The 24,189-nt window shown below is 46.9% G+C and overlaps 1 protein-coding gene across 1 annotated transcript in view; it reads right to left on the reverse strand.

Annotated features, from left to right (window-relative positions):
• LOC146784317 (melanin-concentrating hormone receptor 1-like) overlaps positions 1 to 24,189 on the reverse strand; it is a 267,323-nt gene that overhangs the window by 187,230 nt on the left and 55,904 nt on the right. The window contains exon 2 of the mRNA XM_085636023.1: positions 13,387 to 15,364. Within this exon, the coding sequence (XP_085492149.1) occupies positions 13,387 to 14,051 (665 nt within the window). The 5' untranslated portion in view covers positions 14,052 to 15,364. The remainder of the gene's footprint in view (positions 1 to 13,386; positions 15,365 to 24,189) is intronic.

Genomic DNA, 24,189 nt, shown 5'->3' on the forward strand with positions numbered 1-24,189 from the left:
CCGAGACCGCATCCAGTACCCTGCCCTAGTATCCCCCTCACAAGTGCACCCCCCCTCACAGTCACGAGAGAGTGAGAGCACTACAAGCACTTGGTTTCCCTCACTCCCGGCCCTACTTGTGTCCCGGCGCACGAGATCCCCGACCTAACCAGTACTTTCGTCTCTTTTGTCCTATACGACGGAGGGAAGACACGGAGGGAACCAGACCGGGGAGTCAACAGCAGCGGACCTGACGATCGAATAGGAGCGTGCCGCCCTGAGTGTCAACCAGACAGTCCAAAGACTGAAGAGCCGGAGACATACCATCCTTGTACCGAACATTATTGGGAGAAGCCCTGTACCCGGTTGAGAATAAAGTGCTCGACCACCCTGCATTCTCTTGTTTGTCGTCTCTGCCGCCCCAGCCCCGTCACACTGGTGTCAGAAGTGGGATCCAGTCCGTCTGTACGACAAGATGGACGCCCTCATCCAGCATCTCGTAAAAGGACAGGAAAAGTTAGAATGGGCAGTACAGAGGCAGATGACGTCAGCCCAAGCCGACCGGGACCTTTTCCAAAATACTATCGCGGCCCACCTGGAGAGTCTGCAGAAAAGTCCTCCGGTCGCAAAAGTACAAACAACCCCGGAGGCGCGACCCCTTCCCGCTCCTCACCCCTCAGGACTGGCCTTACAGAAATATACGCCGGGGGAGGACCCGGACATGTTCTTGATGAACTTTGAGAGGGCTGCCAGAGTGATGGGATGGCCGGAGGACAAGTGGCCCTTCTTTTTGGCGCCGCTCCTGTCAGGGGAGGCGCAATTTGCATATCAGGTGGCCAACCCCATGGGCACCACGCCCTACCCAACCATAAAAGAGGTCATCTTGGACCATTTAGGGCTCGATGGAGAGGCATACAGACTCCGCTTCAGGAAAGAGAGGGGTATACCAGGCGAGAACCCCAAAACTTTGTTCTTCCGATTGAAGTTCGCTGCGGACAAGTGGCTACGACCGGCCACCAGCACGACGGAGGAAGTAATGACCAAGATATACTTAGAACAGTTTATGGAGGCCTTGCCGTACGCCTCCCAGAGGTGGCTCAAACAACACCAGGGGTTGACCTTGGAGCAAGCCATTGAAATGGCTGCTAATTATGCTCGTGCACAACCTAAGGTCACAGGGTGGGACTACGAGAAGGGGACAAAGATACAGACTCCCGTCAAGACCGAGAGAAAGAAACCAGTACCAGACAACCCGAAACCTAGGCCCCTAAGATTTGAGGGAACACCGCTCCGAGGCCCCCAGTGCTTCGAATGTGGAGAGTGGGGCCATATAGCCCGCCTGTGTCCCAAGAAACGAGCGACCGAGGAGCCCATGGAGGTTGGGTATCTCCCTAAGACCATAATGTATGCGGCTGAAACAGGTCCCTCGTTTTATGTGAGTGTGTCTCTGAACGGTAAAACTGTAAAAGCCCTCTTAGATTCGGGATGCCGACAGTCGGTGGTCCAAAAAAAACTGATACGTCCAAACCAATATGTCCGGGACGTTCTGGTACACATAAAATGCGTCCATGGGGACGTTAAGCCTTACCCACTTGCTCAGGTCACAATAAAACCCCATGAAAAAAACCCGTGCACAGTAAGGGTTGGGGTGGTTGACTCCCTGCCGGAGGAAGTGATTTTGGGGGTGGATAATCCGGAGTTCTTGGCCCTCTTTCATAGATCAATAACCACTACAACAGCTCCTAGGATAGTAACAACCCTTATCTCTCCCGAGCCATGGGTCACGGACCGCAGTTTTCGTTTTGCACAAGCCAATGACTCCACTTTATTAAATGCTTGGGAGAGTGCACATATGTCCCAGAGCCTAGACACACCGAGATATCCTAGATTCCTCATAACCAAGGATCTCCTATACCGGGAGGGGGTTGAGGGAGGGGACCCTCAGTTAGTGGTGCCTCTCTCTTTCCGAGACCAGGTTCTCTTCTTCGCCCACACCCATCTCACAGCCGGACACAGTGGGACCGAGAAAACCACAGACAGTATACTACGGTATTTTTACTGGCCCGGGATTTATGAACAGGTGAAGGACTATTGCACGAAGTGTGAAATATGCCAGAGAAGGAACCTACATCGCCCCCCAGCAGCACCGCTGGTTCCATTACCAATCGTAGGACGACCCTTCGATAGAATTGGCATGGATTTAATCGGACCGCTACCCTGTTCATCTAAAGGCAACATGTATGCGCTGGTGCTTGTTGATTACGCCACCAGATTTATCGAGGCTTTTCCCCTAAGAGCCCCCACAACAGCTAACATAGCCGAAAGGTTGATTGAGCTATGCTCCAGGGTCGGATTTCCGAAGGAGATTTTAACAGACCAAGGTACCCCGTTCACTTCAAAATTGATGCAGGAGGTCTGTAAAACCTTAGATATAAAACATCTACGGACGTCGGTGTACCACCCGCAGACGGACGGTCTCGTCGAGCGGTATAACCAGTCTCTGAAAACCACCCTAAAGAAGATGCTGTCGGCTGAAGGACCCGAGTGGGATCTCCTCCTCCCATTAGCCCTCTACGTCTTGAGAGCTCAGAAACAGAGCAGTCTGGGATGTTCAGCCTTCGAACTCCTTTATGGCAGACATCCGAGATCCCTGCTGGAAATGACCAAGGATGCGTGGGAGATGGAAGGCGAACAAGAACAAAGGGCCCTCCTTGACTACACACAACAACTCCGGTCCAAAATAGGTAAACTAAGGAGCTTGGCCTATACCAATTTGGAGATGCAAAGACAGAAGCAAAAACGATGCTATGACAAAGGAAAAAAACTCCGGACCTTAGCGGTCGGCGATTGGGCTTTGATCATGCTCCCGGCCTGCGCCAGCAAAGAACGGAGTGAGTGGAAGGGACCTTACGAGGTGGTTGGTACGATCGGAGATACCACCTACCGATTACGTCTTTCACCATCAAAAACCCAAACATACCATATAAACTTATTGAAGAAGTGGATAGGGCCCCCCCCAACAAGTGCCCACTTGCTCCTACCTCAACCCCAAAAGGAACCCTCCACCCTGAACGAACTGGTCATAAGTGAAGAACTTCCACGAGTCCGCCAGCAACAGTTACGCGATGTTCTCCGTCCCTTTCAAGAGATCTTTTCAAATAGACCCGGGAGAACATCGTTAGTGGAACATCACATTGAGACCCCGACGGGACAGAAGGTAAAGCTGAAACCGTACCGCATACCGGCCGCTCGGAGAGAGGCCATCAAGAAGGAGGTCAGAGAGATGTTGAACCTTGGGGTGATTCGGCCCTCGAATAGTGACTGGGCCTCGCCGATTGTCATGGTGCCTAAACCCGACGGTTCTCGGCGTTTCTGCATGGACTTTCGAGCCCTAAATGCCATCTCTACGTTCGACGCCTACCCCATACCGCGCGTAGACGAGTTGATTGAAAGACTCGGAGAAGCCGCCTTTATAACAACGCTAGACCTGACAAAGGGATATTGGCAGGTGCCCCTCAGGGAAGCCGATAGGAAGAAAACGGCCTTCATCACGGACGAAGGATTATTCGAGTTCACCGTGCTACCGTTTGGCCTTCATGGGGCCCCGGCCACTTTTCAAAGACTTATGAATGCGATCCTACAACCCTTCCCGTCATTCAGCTCAGCTTACTTGGACGACATCGTCATATACAGCGACACTTGGGAGGAACATTTGGGGCATCTAAAAATGATCCTCACCGCCCTGCAAGAAGCTGGACTGCACATAAACGCCAAGAAGTCCAGAGCGGCGTTTACGAAGGTCAATTATCTCGGCTTTGTGTTAGGTGAGGGCTCTATCACCCCACAAACCTCCAAAGTCCGAGCTATACAGGCTACCCCCTTTCCTTGCAATAAAAGAGATCTGAGGGCGTTCCTAGGCCTTATCGGGTACTATCGGAGATTCATCCCCAACTTTGCAGACACTGCTGCCCCTCTTACAGACCTGCTACGCAATGGGAGTAACCAAAGGGAATTCCTACAGCCCAGTCCTAGTGCCCTACGCGCCTTCTCAGATTTGAAAGATACCATCACAAACCAGCCGGTGTTGTTATCCCCGAACTTCTCCAAGCCCTTTATCTTAGCCACCGACGCCTCGGACATGGGCATAGGAGCGGTGTTGTCTCAGGAGGGGGGGGGATGGGCTAGAACACCCCATTCTATTTGTAAGCCGAAAACTGTTCCCGAGGGAGGCCAAGTACCCAACTATTGAGAGAGAGTGCCTGGCCATAAAATGGGCCATAGAGAAGCTTCAATATTACCTGGAAGGTAAACCATTTATCCTATATACTGACCACGCGCCCCTGCAATGGATGTATAAAAATAGGAGCCAAAACCCCAGAATCCTACGATGGTTCCTCACCTTGCAGCCGTACGCCTTCACCATCAGACATAGGAAGGGCAGGGATAATGGTAACGCTGATTTTCTCTCAAGGGTCTTCCCTCTCCCCGAACGGGAGAATCCAGGGGGGGAGGAGTGTGACAGGGCGTTCGATACTGTAGGACCGCCCTCCTATAAACAGAAATGTTGTACACCAGATGCCTCGTTGACCCCTTCTCTCCCCCTGCAGCAACCCGAAGTGACAGGACCACTGGAGGAGACATATCCCTATTATACGCAGGACTGGCCCGTGGAAAGTGGACAGGGCTCCTTTAACTTCGCCTTTCAGAATGACGAGACCACTCCCACCGATGACGTCACGTTGCTAGGATACACAAAAGCGGTAGGATTCCGGAAGACGACGGACGGCGTTTCCCAGGAGGCGGAAGGAGATTCAGTGCGGAGAAGGAGGACGATTCGAGAGCGGAGAAGCGGAGGTAGCAGTACGGAGGAAGGGAGACCGGACGAAGACGACACCGACAAGCCAGGAGGCCAACGTTACCACGAAGCGCCCGGCCACGTTCCCAGGGGAGGAGCGTGGCTCGAGCAGGTACGTGGAAGGGTAGCGGGTTGGTTGGGGAAAGCCACCTCACCACCATTGATAAACCCAGACCCGTAACACCGAGACCGCATCCAGTACCCTGCCCTAGTATCCCCCTCACACGTGCACCCCCCCTCACAGTCACGAGAGAGTGAGAGCACTACAAGCACTTGGTTTCCCTCACTCCCGGCCCTACTTGTGTCCCGGCGCACGAGATCCCCGACCTAACCAGTACTTTCGTCTCTTTTGTCCTATACGACGGAGGGAAGACACGGAGGGAACCAGACCGGGGAGTCAACAGCAGCGGACCTGACGATCGAATAGGAGCGTGCCGCCCTGAGTGTCAAGCAGACAGTCCAAAGACTGAAGAGCCGGAGACATACCATCCTTGTACCGAACATTATTGGGAGAAGCCCTGTACCCGGTTGAGAATAAAGTGCTCGACCACCCTGCATTCTCTTGTTTGTCGTCTCTGCCGCCCCAGCCCCGTCACACCTTGTTAATACAAACATAGGTTCAATGGAAGAATGGACTCAATGTACTTGCACTCGAGTGCGTGATAAGTAAAACGAGTGACCACAGATGCTTAAAAGGTCAATAGCCGCCTGAAAGACGACTAAGTATAAACTTACAAAAGAAACAGTGAATATGGAGTATATTCAAAAAGTCACGGAGAGCTGTTCCAAACGCTTACCTATCCGTCGGGGAACCGAGGCTGAAATGAGCCTGAAGCCGGAGGTCCCACGGGACGGGTAAACGTGTAATAAGAAGCGTCAATGTCTTCGATCAATAGCCAATGGAAAAGCCCATTACAAAATAACCAAAAATGAAGAAACCAAACAGAGCTGCTCTACCGCGCTGTGCTTGTAGTCTTGGCAACGGTGAATGCAGCCGTCGATGTAGTTTTGTCTTAAAGGGACTGTACACGAAAAACAAAGGTGCTAGCTTGTGTTTCTAGGCTGAGCACTAAAGTAAGATGTCGAAAAACGGAGGGATCCTAGTTAAAAAGACACTAGCTCCGTTAGAAAATGCAACAAAGAAAAAAGAAGAAACACAGGTATTAGCTCATACTATTGAGCTTAACGCCAGCTCCCTAGGCGGAAACGGAGGAAATCTAATTTGTAAAGGCATTAGCTCCGTAATTGACGCGCGAACGCTCGTCACAGAACTAGCATAAATACCGCCAAGAAGGGTCAAAACGTTCTAATGTGCATGAAAACAACAGATGTCCTAAAACAGCGAGACATTGAAAAATATTCAATTAATCCAAAATGTTGGACGTAGTAGTTCAAAAAGGGCAAGCACTATGTAGCACTAACCGCAACAGGGGTAGAAGACATGGTAAATGAGAGACCCAAGGTATATCGGACCTGCACATAGCGTGCTCACTTAGCTAAACCCATATGCATAGTGTGAAGTAGTACGCGACTGGAAATAGACTGAATTTATGGAAATCACAGTGACAACCACGGAATGTCGTCATTCAGTCCTTTGACATGCGTGTTAAGTGTGTAAACCCACCGCTGCTCTCGTTTAAACAGAAAGGAAGAGCAGTCTGTCAGATGGGAAGGTATGAAAGGTTTGTCAAGGACTGTCCAGTGTAAGTCATTTGGAGCATGGTTGGCTGCTAAAAAGTGGTTGGTGAGTTTAGTTGCAGAACGGCCACACCGTATGGTGCTTTTGTGTTCCAAAATTCGCGTTTTTACCCGACGGGTGGTCATTCCAACATATCGTAACCCGCACGGACATGTTATTAAGTAAATCAAATTAGAGCTGTTGCAGTTACTGTGACTTTTAAGGGTCCAAGGCCTGCCAGTGCCAATGTCGATCTCTTTAGTCACAGAAGTATGGCAACAAGCCGCACAGGAACCACATGGGTAGTGTCCTACGACTGGTGGTAGACCCCACAGGGTGTGTTGAGTGCCTGTTTGATGAGTCCGTGGGCGGGTGTGTACCAGTTGATCCCTGATGTTACTGCTGCGTTTGAAAGCAAAGAGAGGTCTCGGCAACTTAACCTCTCCTATGTTCAAAATTTTCCAATTCGTCAAGATGATTTTTTTGATTTGATTGGAAAAATTGCAGTAAGTGTGTACACAGGTGAGCCTGTTATCAGAGGATTTAGGGACCTTAGGTTCCAGTAGAGCCTCACGATTGTTATTTGCGGCGCGTTTAGAAGCTCTACGGATCAATTGCTTGGGATATTGCCTGGCCAGTAGTTGTTTGGATAAATTGCTCGCATGTTCTTTGTACTTATCATCTGAGGAGCAATTTCTTTTTAAGCGCAAAAACTGACCAAAAGGCAGATTGTCCCGCAATGCCCGTGGGTGAAAACTGTCATATTTCAAAAGGGCATTCACCGCCATATGTTTTCTATACAGCTCGGTGCTCAAGCCACCCTCAGAGGGGGTTATCAATATGTCCAAAAAAGGAAGTTGGGTCTTGGAGTACTCGCAGGTGAATTTTAAGAAGGTATCACGATTGTTTAGCCAGTTCTTAAAAGCCAACAATGAAGCCAGTGGTCCGTGCCATAGTACGAACACGTCGTCTATGTACCTCTTCCATATCCTTATTTGATCTTTGTATGGATTATTGGTATCGAACACATGCTGTTCCTCAAAGACGTGAACATACAGGTTAGCCAGGCTGGGAGCAAAAATGCTCCCCATCGAAGTGCCTGACACCTGTAGGAACAACTGTTCCTCAAATTGAAAAAAGTTCTCTTTCATGGCTAACTTGGCACATGACATGATGAACGAAACTGGAGTGATGGAGTCCGGTGGATTAGCCAACAGGAGAGTTTCGATGACATCCAAAGTCTCATCCTGTGGAATACATGTGTAAAGTGACTCTACATCAAATGAGACTAAAAATTCTGTCTCACCATCAAAGGATAAATCTTTGAGTAGGATCAAAATGTCCTTGGTGTCCTTTAGGTACGTAGGCATTTTGGCGACCAAGGGACGTAAAAAATGATCTGCAAATGCCGACAAAGGTTCCAAGAGGGACCCAAGTCCGGAGATAATCGGACGACCAGGAGGGGGACTCACATTCTTGTGCACCTTAGGCAGAATATAAAAGTAAGGAACAATGGGGGAGGATTTAACCAAGTACTGGGCTTCATTTGTAGTGATCCAACCATTAGTGCTGGCTTCATTTACCATGATCTGAATGGTCTGTTGTAATCTTTTGGTGGGATCCTCAGTGAGAGGTCGGTAAAAATGTACATTTTGCAATTGTCTCAAGCATTCGGTGCGATAGGCGGTGGTGTCCATGATCACTGTGGCACCACCTTTATCTGCTGGCTTGATCATGATCGTTTCATCAGAAGTGAGAGATTTTAAGGCCTGTCGCTCAGACTTTGTAAGATTTTGATATTGACGGTTTTCCGCTGTACAAGTGGTTAACACCTGTGCAGTCACCGTGAATTCTTTGTTGTGTTTGTTTGATTCCTCTTGTTGTTTTTTAAACAGAGCGCCTGTGACTGTCACTTTGATTTGAGATTCTAAAGCCTGAATCTCGATCAAGACAGCATCAGCAACCCGATTGGCAGTACTGATTATCAGGATCAGAAGGTGGTGCCACAGTGATCATGGACACCACCGCCTATCGCACCGAATGCTTGAGACAATTGCAAAATGTACATTTTTACCGACCTCTCACTGAGGATCCCACCAAAAGATTACAACAGACCATTCAGATCATGGTAAATGAAGCCAGCACTAATGGTTGGATCACTACAAATGAAGCCCAGTACTTGGTTAAATCCTCCCCCATTGTTCCTTACTTTTATATTCTGCCTAAGGTGCACAAGAATGTGAGCCCCCCTCCTGGTCGTCCGATTATCTCCGGACTTGGGTCCCTCTTGGAACCTTTGTCGGCATTTGCAGATCATTTTTTACGTCCCTTGGTCGCCAAAATGCCTACATACCTAAAGGACATCAAGGACATTTTGATCCTACTCAAAGATTTATCCTGTGATGGTGAGACAGAATTTTTAGTCTCATTTGATGTAGAGTCACTTTACACATGTATTCCACAGGATGAGACATTGGATGTCATCGAAACTCTCCTGTTGGCTAATCCACCGGACTCCATCACTCCAGTTTCGTTCATCATGTCATGTGCCAAGTTAGCCATGAAAGAGAACTTTTTTCAATTTGAGGAACAGTTGTTCCTACAAGTGTCAGGCACTTCGATGGGGAGCATTTTTGCTCCCAGCCTGGCTAACCTGTATGTTCACGTCTTTGAGGAACAGCATGTGTTCGATACCAATAATCCATACAAAGATCAAATAAGGATATGGAAGAGGTACATAGACGACGTGTTCGTACTATGGCACGGACCATTGGCTTCATAGTTGGCTTTTAAGAACTGGCTAAACAATCGTGATACCTTCTTAAAATTCACCTGCGAGTACTCCAAGACCCAACTTCCTTTTTTGGACATATTGATAACCCCCTCTGAGGGTGGCTTGAGCACCGAGCTGTATAGAAAACCTATGGCGGTGAATGCCCTTTTGAAATATGACAGTTTTCACCCACGGGCATTGCGGGACAATCTGCCTTTTGGTCAGTTTTTGCGCTTAAAAAGAAATTGCTCCTCAGATGATAAGTACAAAGAACATGCGAGCAATTTATCCAAACAACTACTGGCCAGGCAATATCCCAAGCAATTGATCCGTAGAGCTTCTAAACGCGCCGCAAATAACAATCGTGAGGCTCTACTGGAACCTAAGGTCCCTAAATCCTCTGATAACAGGCTCACCTGTGTACACACTTACTGCAATTTTTCCAATCAAATCAAAAAAATCATCTTGACGAATTGGAAAATTTTGAACATAGGAGAGGTTAAGTTGCCGAGACCTCTCTTTGCTTTCAAACGCAGCAGTAACATCAGGGATCAACTGATACACACCCACCCACGGACTCATCAAACAGGCACTCAACACACCCTGTGGGGTCTACCACCAGTCGTAGGACACTACCCATGTGGTTCCTGTGCGGCTTGTTGCCATACTTCTGTGACTAAAGAGATCGACATTGGCACTGGCAGGCCGTGGACCCTTAAAAGTCACAGTGACTGCAACAGCTCTAATTTGATTTACTTAATAACATGTCCGTGCGGGTTACGATATGTTGGAATGACCACCCGTCGGGTAAAAACGCGAATTTTGGAACACAAAAGCACCATACGGTGTGGCCGTTCTGCAACTAAACTCACCAACCACTTTTTAGCAGCCAACCATGCTCCAAATGACTTACACTGGACAGTCCTTGACAAACCTTTCATACCTTCCCATCTGACAGACTGCTCTTCCTTTCTGTTTAAACGACAGCAGCGGTGGGTTTACACACTTAACACGCATGTCAAAGGACTGAATGACGACATTCCGTGGTTGTCACTGTGATTTCCATAAATTCAGTCTATTTCCAGTCGCGTACTACTTCACACTATGCATATGGGTTTAGCTAAGTGAGCACGCTATGTGCAGGTCCGATTTACCTTGGGTCTCTCATTTACCATGTCTTCTACCCCTGTTGCGGTTAGTGCTACATAGTGCTTGCCCTTTTTGAACTACTACGTCCAACATTTTGGATTAATTGAATATTTTTCAATGTCTCGCTGTTTTAGGACATCTGTTGTTTTCATGCACATTAGAACGTTTTGACCCTTCTTGGCGGTATTTATGCTAGTTCTGTGACGAGCGTTCGTGCGTCAATTACGGAGCTAATGCCTTTACAAATTAGATTTCCTCCGTTTCCGCCTAGGGAGCTGGCGTTAAGCTCAATAGTATGAGCTAATACCTGTGTTTCTTCTTTTTTCTTTGTTGCATTTTCTAATGGAGCTAGTGTCTTTATAACTAGGATCCCTCCGTTTTTCGACATCTTACTTTAGTGCTCAGCCTAGAAACACAAGCTAGCACCTTTGTTTTTCGTGTACAGTCCCTTTAAGACAAAACTACATCGACGGCTGCATTCACCGTTGCCAAGACTACAAGCACAGCGCGGTAGAGCAGCTCTGTTTGGTTTCTTCATTTTTGGTTATTTTGTAATGGGCTTTTCCATTGGCTATTGATCGAAGACATTGACGCTTCTTATTACACGTTTACCCGTCCCGTGGGACCTCCGGCTTCAGGCTCATTTCAGCCTCGGTTCCCCGACGGATAGGTAAGCGTTTGGAACAGCTCTCCGTGACTTTTTGAATATACTCCATATTCACTGTTTCTTTTGTAAGTTTATACTTAGTCGTCTTTCAGGCGGCTATTGACCTTTTAAGCATCTGTGGTCACTCGTTTTACTTATCACGCACTCGAGTGCAAGTACATTGAGTCCATTCTTCCATTGAACCTATGTTTGTATTAACAAGGTTTTTTTGATTTGTTCTAATTGATTGTCCAATACAGCGAGTTTTGTCTATAGCGCATACAATTGGAAGAACGTGGCATTTTCTTTGGTTCTTCTCGCAAACAGCACTTTGTGCATTTAGTGAAGATATCGGTCTCCCTTGTTTTTAGTTTATTAGTCCACATTTTTGAACATTCGCTCCTGAGATGTAAGTACCAAATTCTGAGCTTCTTACATCCCTTTTCAGAGCGGTGTTCCCTTCCTGAGCGGATGCCAGGTGGAGGTTAGAGTCGCACCCAGTGCTTACGGGTGAGTGGTTTATGCAATTAGCTATTAAGCTTCATTTTTTACGTTTGTATCACTTTGCATTCAGAACCAACTTGTTCTTACACTGAGTTCTCTTTGTTTAGGTGATGTTTGAGATGACTAAGCGACGTACACCCTTCTAGCAACTATTGGGTGTTCACAGTATCCTTTTTTCTGTGTAGTTAGCACACAGTTTTTTTCATTTTGCAGTAGCTATTGTGGTCCTGATGAAAGCCGAGCCCATTTAGGCGTTTAGGCTGAAACATGTCGACCTTCTCTCATTGTTTAACACCATGGCCTACATTCGACTAGTGGTGTTCACGTTTTTAATCTAGCTTCGGCACGGTTGTGTCAAGAGAATCTCCCTTGCCGTCCCGTGACTAGTTTTAATACACTTTCACTGCACTATCAATTTGTCAGCACTGCACCCCTCACTCATACGTAGCTCATCATATGTGGATTTAGTCTATCCTTTAGTGCACAATCAAAACATCCCTGAGCTCCTCCCTCTCATAGAGGGGGTTGTAGCCCCCAGAGAAACTAGGATTTTTCTCTGGGAGGAGAATCCCATATGATGAAGCATGTCACCCAGGGTGAGTGAGGGATTACGTCCTTAAAAGGGATTGCCCTTTCACTACGTGAATTGGGCTTTTTGTTTGTCATTTATACACCACCTTCTCGTTCTTCTTTTTCCTTTTTGGTGATTTCAGACCTCAGGGTTTTTGTTGTTATAGATATCTAAAGTTCAGACATATACCCAGTGGTGGCTGGTAGCACTAGAGAGTTGTGAGGGCGGGCAAATAAGTGGTGGTTGGGTAACCACATTAAATAAACTTATACTTATTAAATAAACATTAAATATATACTTAAATATGTACTTATTTCTAAAGGAAAGAGATAGGCACTTACCTTCCTGCATGAACGTCCTCCTCACTCCGGTTTTCTTCTTCTCAGCTCTGCCTCCAGCTTGGGACCCTCAACAACTCCCCTGACCAATCCTGACCCTGCTCTTATGCTGGTAACCAGCATGAGAGCAATGCCAGGATTGGAGGGGGCAGCCTCTCCCGCCGCTCTCAAGAGCACTGGAGGCTTGTGCTTTCTCTAACCTAGCTGTCTAAGACAGCTAGGTTAGAGAAGTATAAGATGTGCATGCCTGGCTGGCCATCGCAAGACAGCCGGCCAAACAGACATGCGCACTTTAAACTATGCACAGGCAGGCCACCACTCCTCCATGCTTCTGCTGCCACTCAGCAGGCTCTGCCCCATCCTGACAGTCGGTTCGGGTTGACGGAAAATAAAATAGTAATGAATTAGCTTCATTCATATTTTATGTTTTGTCTCTGGGGCATTTTTAGTGGGGCAACGCTCCTCCGCTATGATGGAGGAGCCATTCCTGCATATACCTTGGGATTTATCTGAGTTAATGCATGAACTTAAGACCAAACAAGTGAGAAACACACAGAGGCAATCACTGCTCACTTTTTCCAATATGTTCCTTTTAAAGTTCATGCATTAACGAGAAATTCTGACATTTATTTTTTTACTTTATGCACCTTTCACAGGCAAAAGACAGGCACATGGCCCACCATGAACGGCCGCAGCCCTACTGAAGTGAGAGATAGCAGCTGTTACCTCTTGCTGTTCCCAATATTCATGCTCATCTAGAGGATAGAACTTGTGCTGGCTCTATATAACTCTCATAGCCCTTAAAGGAAGTAAATGAAATTGCTTTCAAGTCATAAGCTGAAAAACTGTCTCACATTTGATAGCTTTCGTTGACCTGGTCACAGTGGGCTTACCTATCAATGCACAGGACTGTAATGATGGCCACGCTGGTGAACTGGTTGTTGAGATCAATAGCTGTGACTGCACGGCAGAGGAACTCGCCGAAGATCCAGCCTTTCTCCTGGATGAGCTGATGGATGATAAAGGGCATGCCTACCAGAAAGAGGAGGTCTGCCACGGCCAAATTCAAAATGTACACGTCAGAGACCAGCTTCTGCTTGCAGGTGAGCAGGATGGAGATGACCAGGCCGTTTGCCAGCACGCCGCAGCCACAGATAAGGGCATACACCACTGGGAGGACCAATGAGATGGTGTCACCCAGATAGTCTTCGTCCACAAGGTGATTGTCCAAGTCCATCACCGTGGTAGCCTGGGGATCCGTGTCAAGCTCACAGAACATCATTGGCAAGTTGGAGAGATTGTGCTCCGGGACCCTAGTAGAAAGGTTGAACCCTATGCTGTAGTCCTTCTTTCTGTCCAGCAAGGTAGCCACCAGCTCCACTGGATGAGACGAGGTGGGTCGGAGATCTGTCAATGGCCCGGGGAAGCTGGAGAAGTGGAGCATGGCCATTCTTTTCACAAGCCGTGGGGGAGACCAATAGCTGAAGGCCTTTCCATTCTCAGGAGGTGCTGGGCTCCACCATCTCCCCCACCAGCAGGGGGATGTAGGGTGCGTCATCAAGACTCATATGAATCATTCCACTCCAGTATCATTTTTTGGTTGCCCAACATAGTTTTTGAAAATGTCTAATTTGCAAGGCACTATTTTTAAGGGTGAACTAAAATCAAGAATGGTTAATTAATGTTGAACCTTAGCAGCCTTAAGCTGTATGAAAAAACAGTGGCAGGTTTCTCCAGCCAATATCTGACAAGCAAAAGGATGTTGTCATATCCCGCTGATGAAACCAGCCATGTTGAGGCTCATCCAACGACATACTTGTTGGATACACTAGTATTTTGAGCAGCAATATGATGGAACTGCCCTGCTACAGACATTCCCCTGCGTGACCATCAGAAACCGAAAGACATTTTTGCTATGAAAGCAACAAATGCGATAGAGGTTTCACAGGGTCACCAGGATAGTAACTAATTTGAAAAATGTAATGCTGAAGACTCACGACAGTTCAAAACAACACATGGCCCCTTAAAGTCCTGCTGTGTAATTTTCTCCTGAAGTGCTGTAGGTTTTAGATGCATGTTGGTCTGTCAATTAATAAGCCTATGTCTATTCAGGAGAACATGCAGCTACTTCCTGAAATTATGAATTACAACCAATGAAATAGAGGTCTTGAGCCTGAGAGACTAGTCCATTGCCTAACGGGACAGGATATGTTTCATCCTGGCTGTTCCTGGGTCCAGCTGAATGTTTGCCTGTGAATGGTTGGATGATGGGTCGGTCTTTCTATTGCCCATGTACAATGGGAGAGAATGTGGTTTCAAGTGAGGCCATCCCAAGACATGGAATTTACCAATACTATGCATCTAATATGCCTACCGTCTGGCAACAAAAAAGAGTCACTTTTTGTGATTGTCTCTCATAATTATATCACTCTTAGGAGCACAGGCGATTCTAGTCAGGTGTGTTGATTAGGAGTTTGGCGCGTTCCTGTATACTGGGTATCTACCCCACCATTAAGGAAGGGGTTGATGTCTACTATAGAGTAGCTTTGTTTTAAACCGATGATGTTCCGGGCTGCGGAGGAGCCTTTTATCTCCTGTTGTGGCCATCAACTTCTTCATTTGTAGAACATCTTCAGTCCTCTACTGGCGTGTGACTACTTCCTATGAAAAGGCGATACTGCCTCGAAAACAATAGCAAACTTCGCCGATAAGGTCCCTCGTTGTATCCAAGACACCAGGGAGTAGAACACTGGATTCTTGCAGAATCGTAGCCAGAAATGACAGGCAAAAGGAGGAAGTCGGTCCCCAGGGGGCTTCACCACCAACGTCTTCTGCTTGCCGAGATTTGGCAAAACGCTCTTTTTTCTGTCACTGAAATAGAGAAGCAAAATCAGACGTGAGAGGGGGAAAAATGGAGCAGAAGCAACAGAAGTACAGATTGGAGTAAAACCTCACCCCAGTGTTTGGTTGGAGCTGTGGAACCAAGGAGCAGTGGAGCCAAGAATACGGCGCACCCCTGTGTTTCACCTAGCGCTGGTGCAAAAAGAGCTGCCTAGCGCCAGCTCAGGCAGCCTGCTGTCATGTTGCAAGCATTCGTTTTTAGTGCTGCCTCAGCCTTGTAAATCTGGGGCAGCGTCATAAAGCAATCAGTGTTGCAGTGGAACACCCAGTGCAACACCCACTGCACCTCCCTTTGCTGCAGAGGACTGTGGCGGAGAGGGCCATATTTACAAGATGCTGTTAAGCCAACTTAAGTGGCTTAGCACCACCTTGTAAATATGGAAAATGGCGTTTCACCACCGGAGCGTCAAAAAAAGTGATGCTGTGGTGGCGAATGGGGCCTGTAAATATGCCCCATAGTTTCTCGAGTCACCAGCCTGCCAGGGATCTCCATGCATTAAGATGGATCAGTCTGCCTCCCTGCACTGTGTGTACAGCTAATACAATTACAGAACAAACTAGCGTTACATGTTAGCATTGTGTTTCTGAAAAACAAAAATTATTTTCGACCTCTGTTGAGCGCTATGCGACCTTGGGCATAGCAGTCACAGCAACTTAAGAGTTCTTCTTTGAGGCTAAGCAAGCTATGACATAACAGGTATACTTACCTCAGTGCACTTTTTAAAAAGATTCTAAGCATTCTGTGGGCAACGTAATCATTCCTTCTAGACTATTTTTTTGGGGGGGGGATACATCTTTAGTAGTTTTCCTTCAATGTACATCGGTTATAAGTTCAATTTCACAAAACGTAGCAGTACATTACATTATCTTCATTTGATATTCTAAATTATAACAGTGTAATACGACTGCACGGGTGCCATGTTAAGCGTCATATGTATTCACTGGTGTTCACGATCTAGAGCGTGGATTGCATACATTTTTCTATTATTCAGTATATATCTGTTGTAACAATAAACACAACGTTCAACATAACAGGAAAATAATTATTGAGAAAAGAAGCAATAGCGCAAAATCTCTACTATGGTATAACTCTTAGAAAAAAGAAAGATGAGGCTATTGCAGCACAACCATAGAATCAGAATCAATAGATCCAAAAAACAGTATTGGTCATGGGTCAGTGTAACCCCATATTACAGTTTAAGTTCTTCTAGCAAGATAGGGTATATACTATACAATGAATTTTATTGTATAGTATATATTGATTGTAACACTTTGTCATTCCAGTCTTGAAAAAGTCTGTGTGTTAGACGAAACACGTGTCGGCTATCGTGTGCTGTGAATTTTTTAATACATCTTGGATTATAATAAAGCATACCAAGAAAACGTATTGGATGATCTGATGTAATTTATACAACTCATTGACGTCTCTCTATTGTCTATTGATTCTGATTCTATGGTTGTGCTGCAATAGCCTCATCTTTCTTTTTTCTAAGAGTTATAACATAGTAGAGATCTTGCTCTTTTGCTTCTTTTCTCAATAATTATTTTCCTGTTATGTTGAACGTTGTGTTTATTGTTACAACAGATATATACTGAATATACTGAATAATAGAAAAATGTATGCAATCCACGCCCTAGATCGTGAACACCAGTGAATACATATTACACTCAACATGGCGCCCGTGCAATCGCATTACACTGTTATAATTTAGAATATCAAATGAAGATAATGTAATGTACTGCTACGTTTTGTGAAATTGAACTTATAACCAATGTACATTGAAGGAAAACTAATAAAGATGTATCCCCCCAAAAAATAGTCTAGAAGGAATGATTACGTTGCCCACACGTTGACACAGTATGCTTAGAATCTTATTGCTTTAATGTGCAGGTGACACCTTTGGGTAGTAGGTGTCAGAGGCTGAAATAGCACCCAGTTGATAATATATCAACAATATATTTGTCACGCATAATATTGTTATTTCACAAATATTTCTCATATTGTGGATGTGCGGTTTTTCCCTTGTAAGGGGCACTACTACCTGTTCTTTCTCTTAAATTATGTTATAACTCTTGTTGTACCATTGTCATTGTATTCCTACCTTCCGTCAATGACTCATTTCGAGGGATGTATGTATGACCTGTAGATCTAGTCTCCAGATGTATTTATCTCAGTATCACCAGGAATGTCTGTGACATAGCCGGATATCAGATGGGTAGCGCATCGTGTGTGGGGGGAAAATGTCTAGTTTCTAACCTCATGTCTATCTTGTGGTGTGACGTTATTCAGTCGTACTTGTGCGGGATTCTGCTCGGGTAGCATATGTTGCATTTGGGTTAGCACCCAGTTTAGTCTCTATGGCGGTTAGATATGCCCTCCAGTTGGGAGTGTTAGTTGCATTTGTTCTATTCGGACTTATGCAGCGGGAGATCTGTAGTTTAGCTGTGAGGGCCTTAAGTAAATCTTGTAGCCAACATGGAATGGGAGGGGGGGGGGGGGGCAGGTGGCCTTCCAGCACATGGCTAACCTACGTTTCGCTACCACCATAGCCAAGTCTAGGAATTTGTTCAATGGTTTACGTTTTGTCGAACGCTTGGTGATCCCTAATATGAAATGTTGCCCATTTATTGGTACTAGCGTACCAGTAGTCTCAGTCAGTATTTCCGCTATCTTTGTCCAGAACTCAACTATGTTCGGGCATGTCCATACCATGTGTGTGAATGCGGCCTCTGGGGTACTGCATCGCGGGCAAGTGTCTGTTGCTCCTGGATACATTTTGGCTATTCTGTGTGGAGTTAGATAGGTATGATGTAGATAGTTACATTGAGTGTATTTAAGACTTGTATTTATGGCAATGGCTTCCGGAACCCCTAGGCATATTTTTTCACTGTTTATCCATCAGTGTGATTGAAAGTTCCCTGTCCCAATAGGCCCGTAGTCGACGTCAACGCGAGAGTTTGATCCTGGCGCAGTGCATTGTGTGACATTATGACTGCTCAGCGGGCTGTCCCATGTGTTAGGATTGTTTGGACGAATCTGGATGTCTGCAGTTCTGCATGTGTTTTTTCCCACATCACCCGTAATTGAGTTTCAAATGAGGCAAATATTAAGAAGGAACCCAAAGGTATCCCATGGTCATCTATTAGCGCCTCACAGGTATAAAGAATGGAATATATAAACATGTTGCCCCATATGGTGAGTCTTGCATTTGCCCAACTTGCCTTTCCAGTTCTGTGGCCATGTGGTCCATTTCCCGGTATCACCACCAAGGGCAGTGCAGGGGCATAGGGGGCAAGGGTTTTTCCCCACCTAGATATTGGCACCAGCATGCCTTAGCAGTATTCATCAAAAGTGTGTTACCATCCCAACTTGGGAGTCAGTCAATTTTTCGGTCGAGCGTAGGCTGCGCATGCACTGCTCTGCGAGGCATGCTGTATTCGAATACAGACTTGAAGCCCCGCCAACTCTCGGCCCATATTTGTCATTGGCTTGTGTCATTGTCCTTCGTAAATGCTGCTTTCTGATTCGTTAATAGGCTTGTTAGTCCCTCCTTAGTACCGCCTTGTCTTCATTTGTAACCGTCCATGAGGACTCGCTCTTTTACGTCTGTTGTTATACGGTATGTCTTATTTAGTCTGTAAGCACTATTTTCTTTAATGAGTTCCTCCTTCTAAAAGCACAACATGCTTTCCTGCAACATTCAGCGCGCCATGTGCGCTTTCACTTTTAGAGCAGCCGGGGACAATGGTAGACGCTTCTTTGAAATTAAATAGGTCTCGCATTTACAAGAGTTTGAGCTATTGGCATTGTAAATGACAATGCATTATATTGGTGTGTTAATTATCCAAACAGATAAATAAAAGGCATTATCATTTACAATGCCAACAGCTTAAACTCGTGTAAATGCGAGACCTATTGCATTGGAAATGCTTGTTAATGTTTTGCAACTGGATTTCAGTCATAAAACATTGATACATACCATAGTGAATCACTATTTTGCAGGGACGCCTCAAACATGCCCCTTCCAAATTACAATTTGTTATGCCTTTATAATCCCATTTTGTGATTCAGTAACATGTTACCAAATTGCTAAATGGGTTTCGTACATTAAGGAACTCCGTTTTGCAGACTCAAACCCTGTGCTTTTGCTACTCGCAGGTTTGGCGACTGCAAAATGGCTTTGTATATTATGAATATTGAGTGCACTTTTGACAAGTAAAATAGTCCCCTTTACAGAAGGCAGAATGATACACAACGAAGTCAAGAGCATGAGGGGGAGAGAATTAGTCTTCTGGATGAAGTCAAGATCCACTTATGTATTTTGTAATATGTGTGTTTTTAAGAAATTGGTAACAACAGATCACCATGAAGCTGTGCTTTTAAGACAGACCTAAAGGGGTTGGACTTGTGCAAACGGAGGAGTCAATCCACCTCTTCAGTCAACACCAACAGCTGCCCAAGAGACCAACTGTACTGACCAGTGAGCAGAGCTACAGTGCTGCAAAATCAAACAGACACAAGCTACCAAAAGAAGTTGTTTAGCTGCCAAAAACCTGATTAACGATTGCATCACGAAATTAGTCTTTCCCACTGCGGCAGGGAGTAGGACAGCAGCATACACAGGGAAAGGAACTCACTGACAGACAACCCTGGAGCCACATTAAAGAAATCCAAAATAATTCATTTGAAAAAAAAAACACAACACAAACGGAATGGCCAAGGAAATGTGAGAAAGCTGAATGGAATGACATGGAGGAGATCTTCACTGTCAGAAAGACAGGTGTCTTTTCCTTGTGCAGAATATACGACGTTAGATTGCGGTGTTTACACCCCGATACCTTTACAACGCAGGCAAGTCGTTACAACGACTGGCGCAGGAGGGCGCTGGACTTTGGAGTAGTATGATTTACTATTCCAACTCCAGCCTACGTTACAGTAGGGAAGGTGTTGGAATAGTAAACCATACTATTCCTTATCTTAGAGCGCCATCCAGCGCAAGTCATTGTAATGACTTGTGGTGTAATACCCCCGTTGTAAAGGTATTGCGGTGCAAACACCGCAATGTAACCGATGTTTCCCCCTTGTGCATGACCCAAACTTGGCCAAGAACAAAACATGCATCTAGCAGATGATGGACATGAATGTGCAATTTGGCAAAAAAAAGAAATCTACCAAATGACGGATGCTCTGATCTCTGTCAAAAAGTAAGCACATCACGGCTGATACAAGAGCTCATGAGAGCGCCCGTTATAAGAAGCGCAACCACATTGATCTTTCTTCTGGGGGATCACTGTCCTGATGCCACCAGGTGAGTCGTGGCCTTTTTGTGATGTAATGGCAAGCAACTAAAAGAGAGCATAAGACACAAACTATGTTTAACCACTGAATCAATTTAGAATCAGCGGCACCTCCTCCGTAGTGGCCCCACTGGCTCAGAGCCAGGAGCTGAAAAATAAAACAATATTTTACTATCGTTTTATTTTATTTTGTTTTATTTTTCAGCTGCTGGCTCTGAGCCAGCATGTGCTGGGAGGGGCGGGCCGATCTATGGGAGTGTCAAGAATTCCTGTCATGCGAGGGGAGGAAAACGGTAACCAGCGAAAACGGACTACATCTCCCAGGATGCTTAGCGGTTGAGAGGTTATGTAAACAGGAGAGCTGTTACATAACTCAAGGAAAACACGCCCTTATGTAAACAGGAGAGCTGTTACATAACTCAAGGAAAACACGCCCTTATGTAAAGAGGAGAGCTGTTACATAACTCAAGGAAAACAGGAGAGCTGTTACATAACTCAAGGAAAACACGCCCTTATGTAAACAGGAGAGCTGTTACATAACTCAAGGAAAACACGCCCTTATGTAAACAGGAGAGCTGTTACATAACTCAAGGAAAACACGCCCTTATGTAAACAGGAGAGCTGTTACATAACTCAAGGAAAACACGCCCTTATGTAAACAGGAGAGCTGTTACATAACTCAAGGAAAACACGCCCTATAAAGGGAGGAACCGGGAGGTACAACGCTGTCGGATATTGTGTTTACACCGACGTACCTGCTTAGTGAAGAGCAGTGTTCCGGAGTGGTGCTCCAGTAAGGCAAGAACGGAGGTAGGTCGAGTCGTTACTCCCTGGGCCGTGTCTTGCCCCATCGTCACCTGTGAAGGACCCGGAAGCTCTCCCGGATAACCATTGAGCTTCGCTTTTTGACTCGGCTGAGTCAAAGCGCAGTGGCCCTTTTGCTGGTTGGAGTCGTAACTCCCAGCCCGACCAGAGATACAGGGACTGCCAGCTGTAACGCACACCAGGAGGTGTTTGCCGCGTTACAGACTCGGAAGTCCACAGGATCGATCGAGCGGCTGCTCTCGGTTCAGTTTTCTTTGCTTGTGATTGGGGTATCGTGACGCATCACCAGGAGGTGACTCCGCGTCCCGGTGCAGTCTGAGGAAGAGGTTGAGCGGCTGCTCCCTTCAGGTAGAGACCCTGGCTGGGTGTTTCCCTGACTCCTCGATTCTCCCCAACACTCTTCGTGCCCCTCACAGCCTACCGATTGGCATTGTCGGCCATTTCATTTCTGCCCTCTGTTGGCATACGCCGGGATCGGCGTATATGCAGAGGACGGTTAGGACCATCCGTGCTGTGGGCTGGTAACGTACTTAGCCTGGAGGATTCCAGTGACTATAACCTTTGTTTATTCCTTGTATTATTTTTGCCTTCATTAAAATAACTAAACCTTCACAAGTGGTTGCGTTCTCATTATCGTGTCTGTTAAACGATCCTGAGACGTTCAGGGCGTTACAAAATATCCGACCTTAATAACACTAACTGTCTCCCGGTCGATAACAGACATGGCAACACTTGATGATGTGCTGGCTGCTTTAGCGACCGTGCAAATTGAATTGGCTGCCTCCAGGCAAGAAACAGCCGATGTAAAAGCCAGACTGGATGCTATCCAATTGGACCCGCTCACGCCCAGCACCTCCCTCACGAACCAGACCCCTGCGGTAGTAGTGGAAATGCCGGTAGCCGTCCCCTTGGCAACACCAGAGAGGTACAGTGGGGATCCTAACACAGTGCAGGTATTCCTCACACAAGTGGCGCTACATTTATCGTGCAAACCAAGGGCGTTCCCCACGAGTCAGGCTCGTGTGGCTTTCCTTATATCCTATTTGGCTGGAAACGCGGCACAATGGGCCGTACCTCTGGTGAGCAGGGACGACCCCATCTTATGTGATTGGGGTGCTTTTCGCGAGGAATTCCTGAAGGTCTTCGACAGAAGGGCTGACTCGTACACGGCGGACCGTGAAATGCTTGAGTTGAGACAGGGATCCAACGACCTGGTGCAGTATCTCAACGCGTTCCGAAGGCTGGTTGCGGAAACCAAGTGGCCTGTTGCTAAACAGACGGCGCTCTTCCATCACGGGCTGTGCGATGAGCTCAAAGACGCCGTGGCTCATATTGACCCACAACCCAAGACATGTGAGGGCCTTATCAACCTGGTATTACGGCTGGAACATAGGCTAAGTGAAAGAAAGGGGGATCATGGGAGAAAAGGAAAATCCCTTCCATCCTATGTGACAGTGGGAAGTCCTGAAACTTCCACCGCATCCAAGGGAGAACCCATGGACATCGGCGCAATACAAGCGAGCCTCACAGCCACGGAGAAAGAGTCACGCCGTAAACAAGGATTGTGCCTATATTGTGGCAAAAAAGGCCACTACGTACGTGAATGCCCTGCCAAACCGAAGACGTCACGTTATCGGGCCAACCGGTCGGTAACAGCTGTGGTGGACGTACCGGCGGAAAACTAGAGGACTCCCAGACCAAAGAAGGGGCATCTCGGAGTCACTCATCCATCCCTTCACTTTCCAACTCGGTCACTAAGGGACAACGACACCTGTTTCTCACGGTGCACGTGGGAGTGCATGACCAGTGGATACCCGTTGTGGCCATGGTGGATTCAGGGGCCACTGGCATGTTTATGGACCACAACGAGGCATGCAGGCTAGGGCTAGTGCTTCTTCCCAAAGCTGTACCCGAAGACGTCTATGCTGTAGACGGAAGGCGATTGGTGACGGGGCCCATCGGGCAGCACACGGGGGTCCTTCCGATGAGATGTGGGAGGAACCATTTGGAACAAATCGATTTTAACATCATCCGAGCGCCCCAATATGGCGTCATATTGGGATTGCCGTGGCTACAGAAACACAACCCCTCTGTGGATTGGCCAACACACCGCATCGAACTGACGTCACCGTATTGCATCCTGCATTGTGGAATAAGAACGGAATCCCTTGACGCAGATGAGAGCGGGAGTCAGACGGTGGCTACAGCGGCAGAAAAAGATGTGGCTCTCCCCCAGGCTTATCACAGTTTTGAGGATGTATTTGATGAGGTGAAGGCGGAAGTGCTACCACCACATAGACAGTTTGACTGCCAGATCGACCTGGTGCTAGGGGCCAGCGTTCCCAGCGGCAGGCTGTATGCCCTGACGGAGCCTGAAAACGTGCATCTCCGGGGGTACCTGGATAAACTCCTCAAGCTAGGATTCATCCGCCCGTCCAAGTCTCCGGCCGCCTCGCCACTCTTCTTCATCCCGAAGGCTAATGGGGAGCTGAGAGCCTGTGTGGACTTTAGGGCATTGAATGCGATAACCGTAAAGAATCGGTACCCCTTGCCTCTCATCAGTGTACTTCTGGAACAGGTCAAGAAAGCTCGTATCTACACCAAGTTGGATTTGAAAGGGGCATACCATCTGGTGCGCATGAGGGACGGAGACGAGTGGAAGACCGCCTTTA

Source organism: Triturus cristatus, chromosome 11 (genome assembly GCF_964204655.1).
Source record: "Triturus cristatus chromosome 11, aTriCri1.1, whole genome shotgun sequence".
Lineage (NCBI taxonomy): Eukaryota > Metazoa > Chordata > Amphibia > Caudata > Salamandridae > Triturus > Triturus cristatus.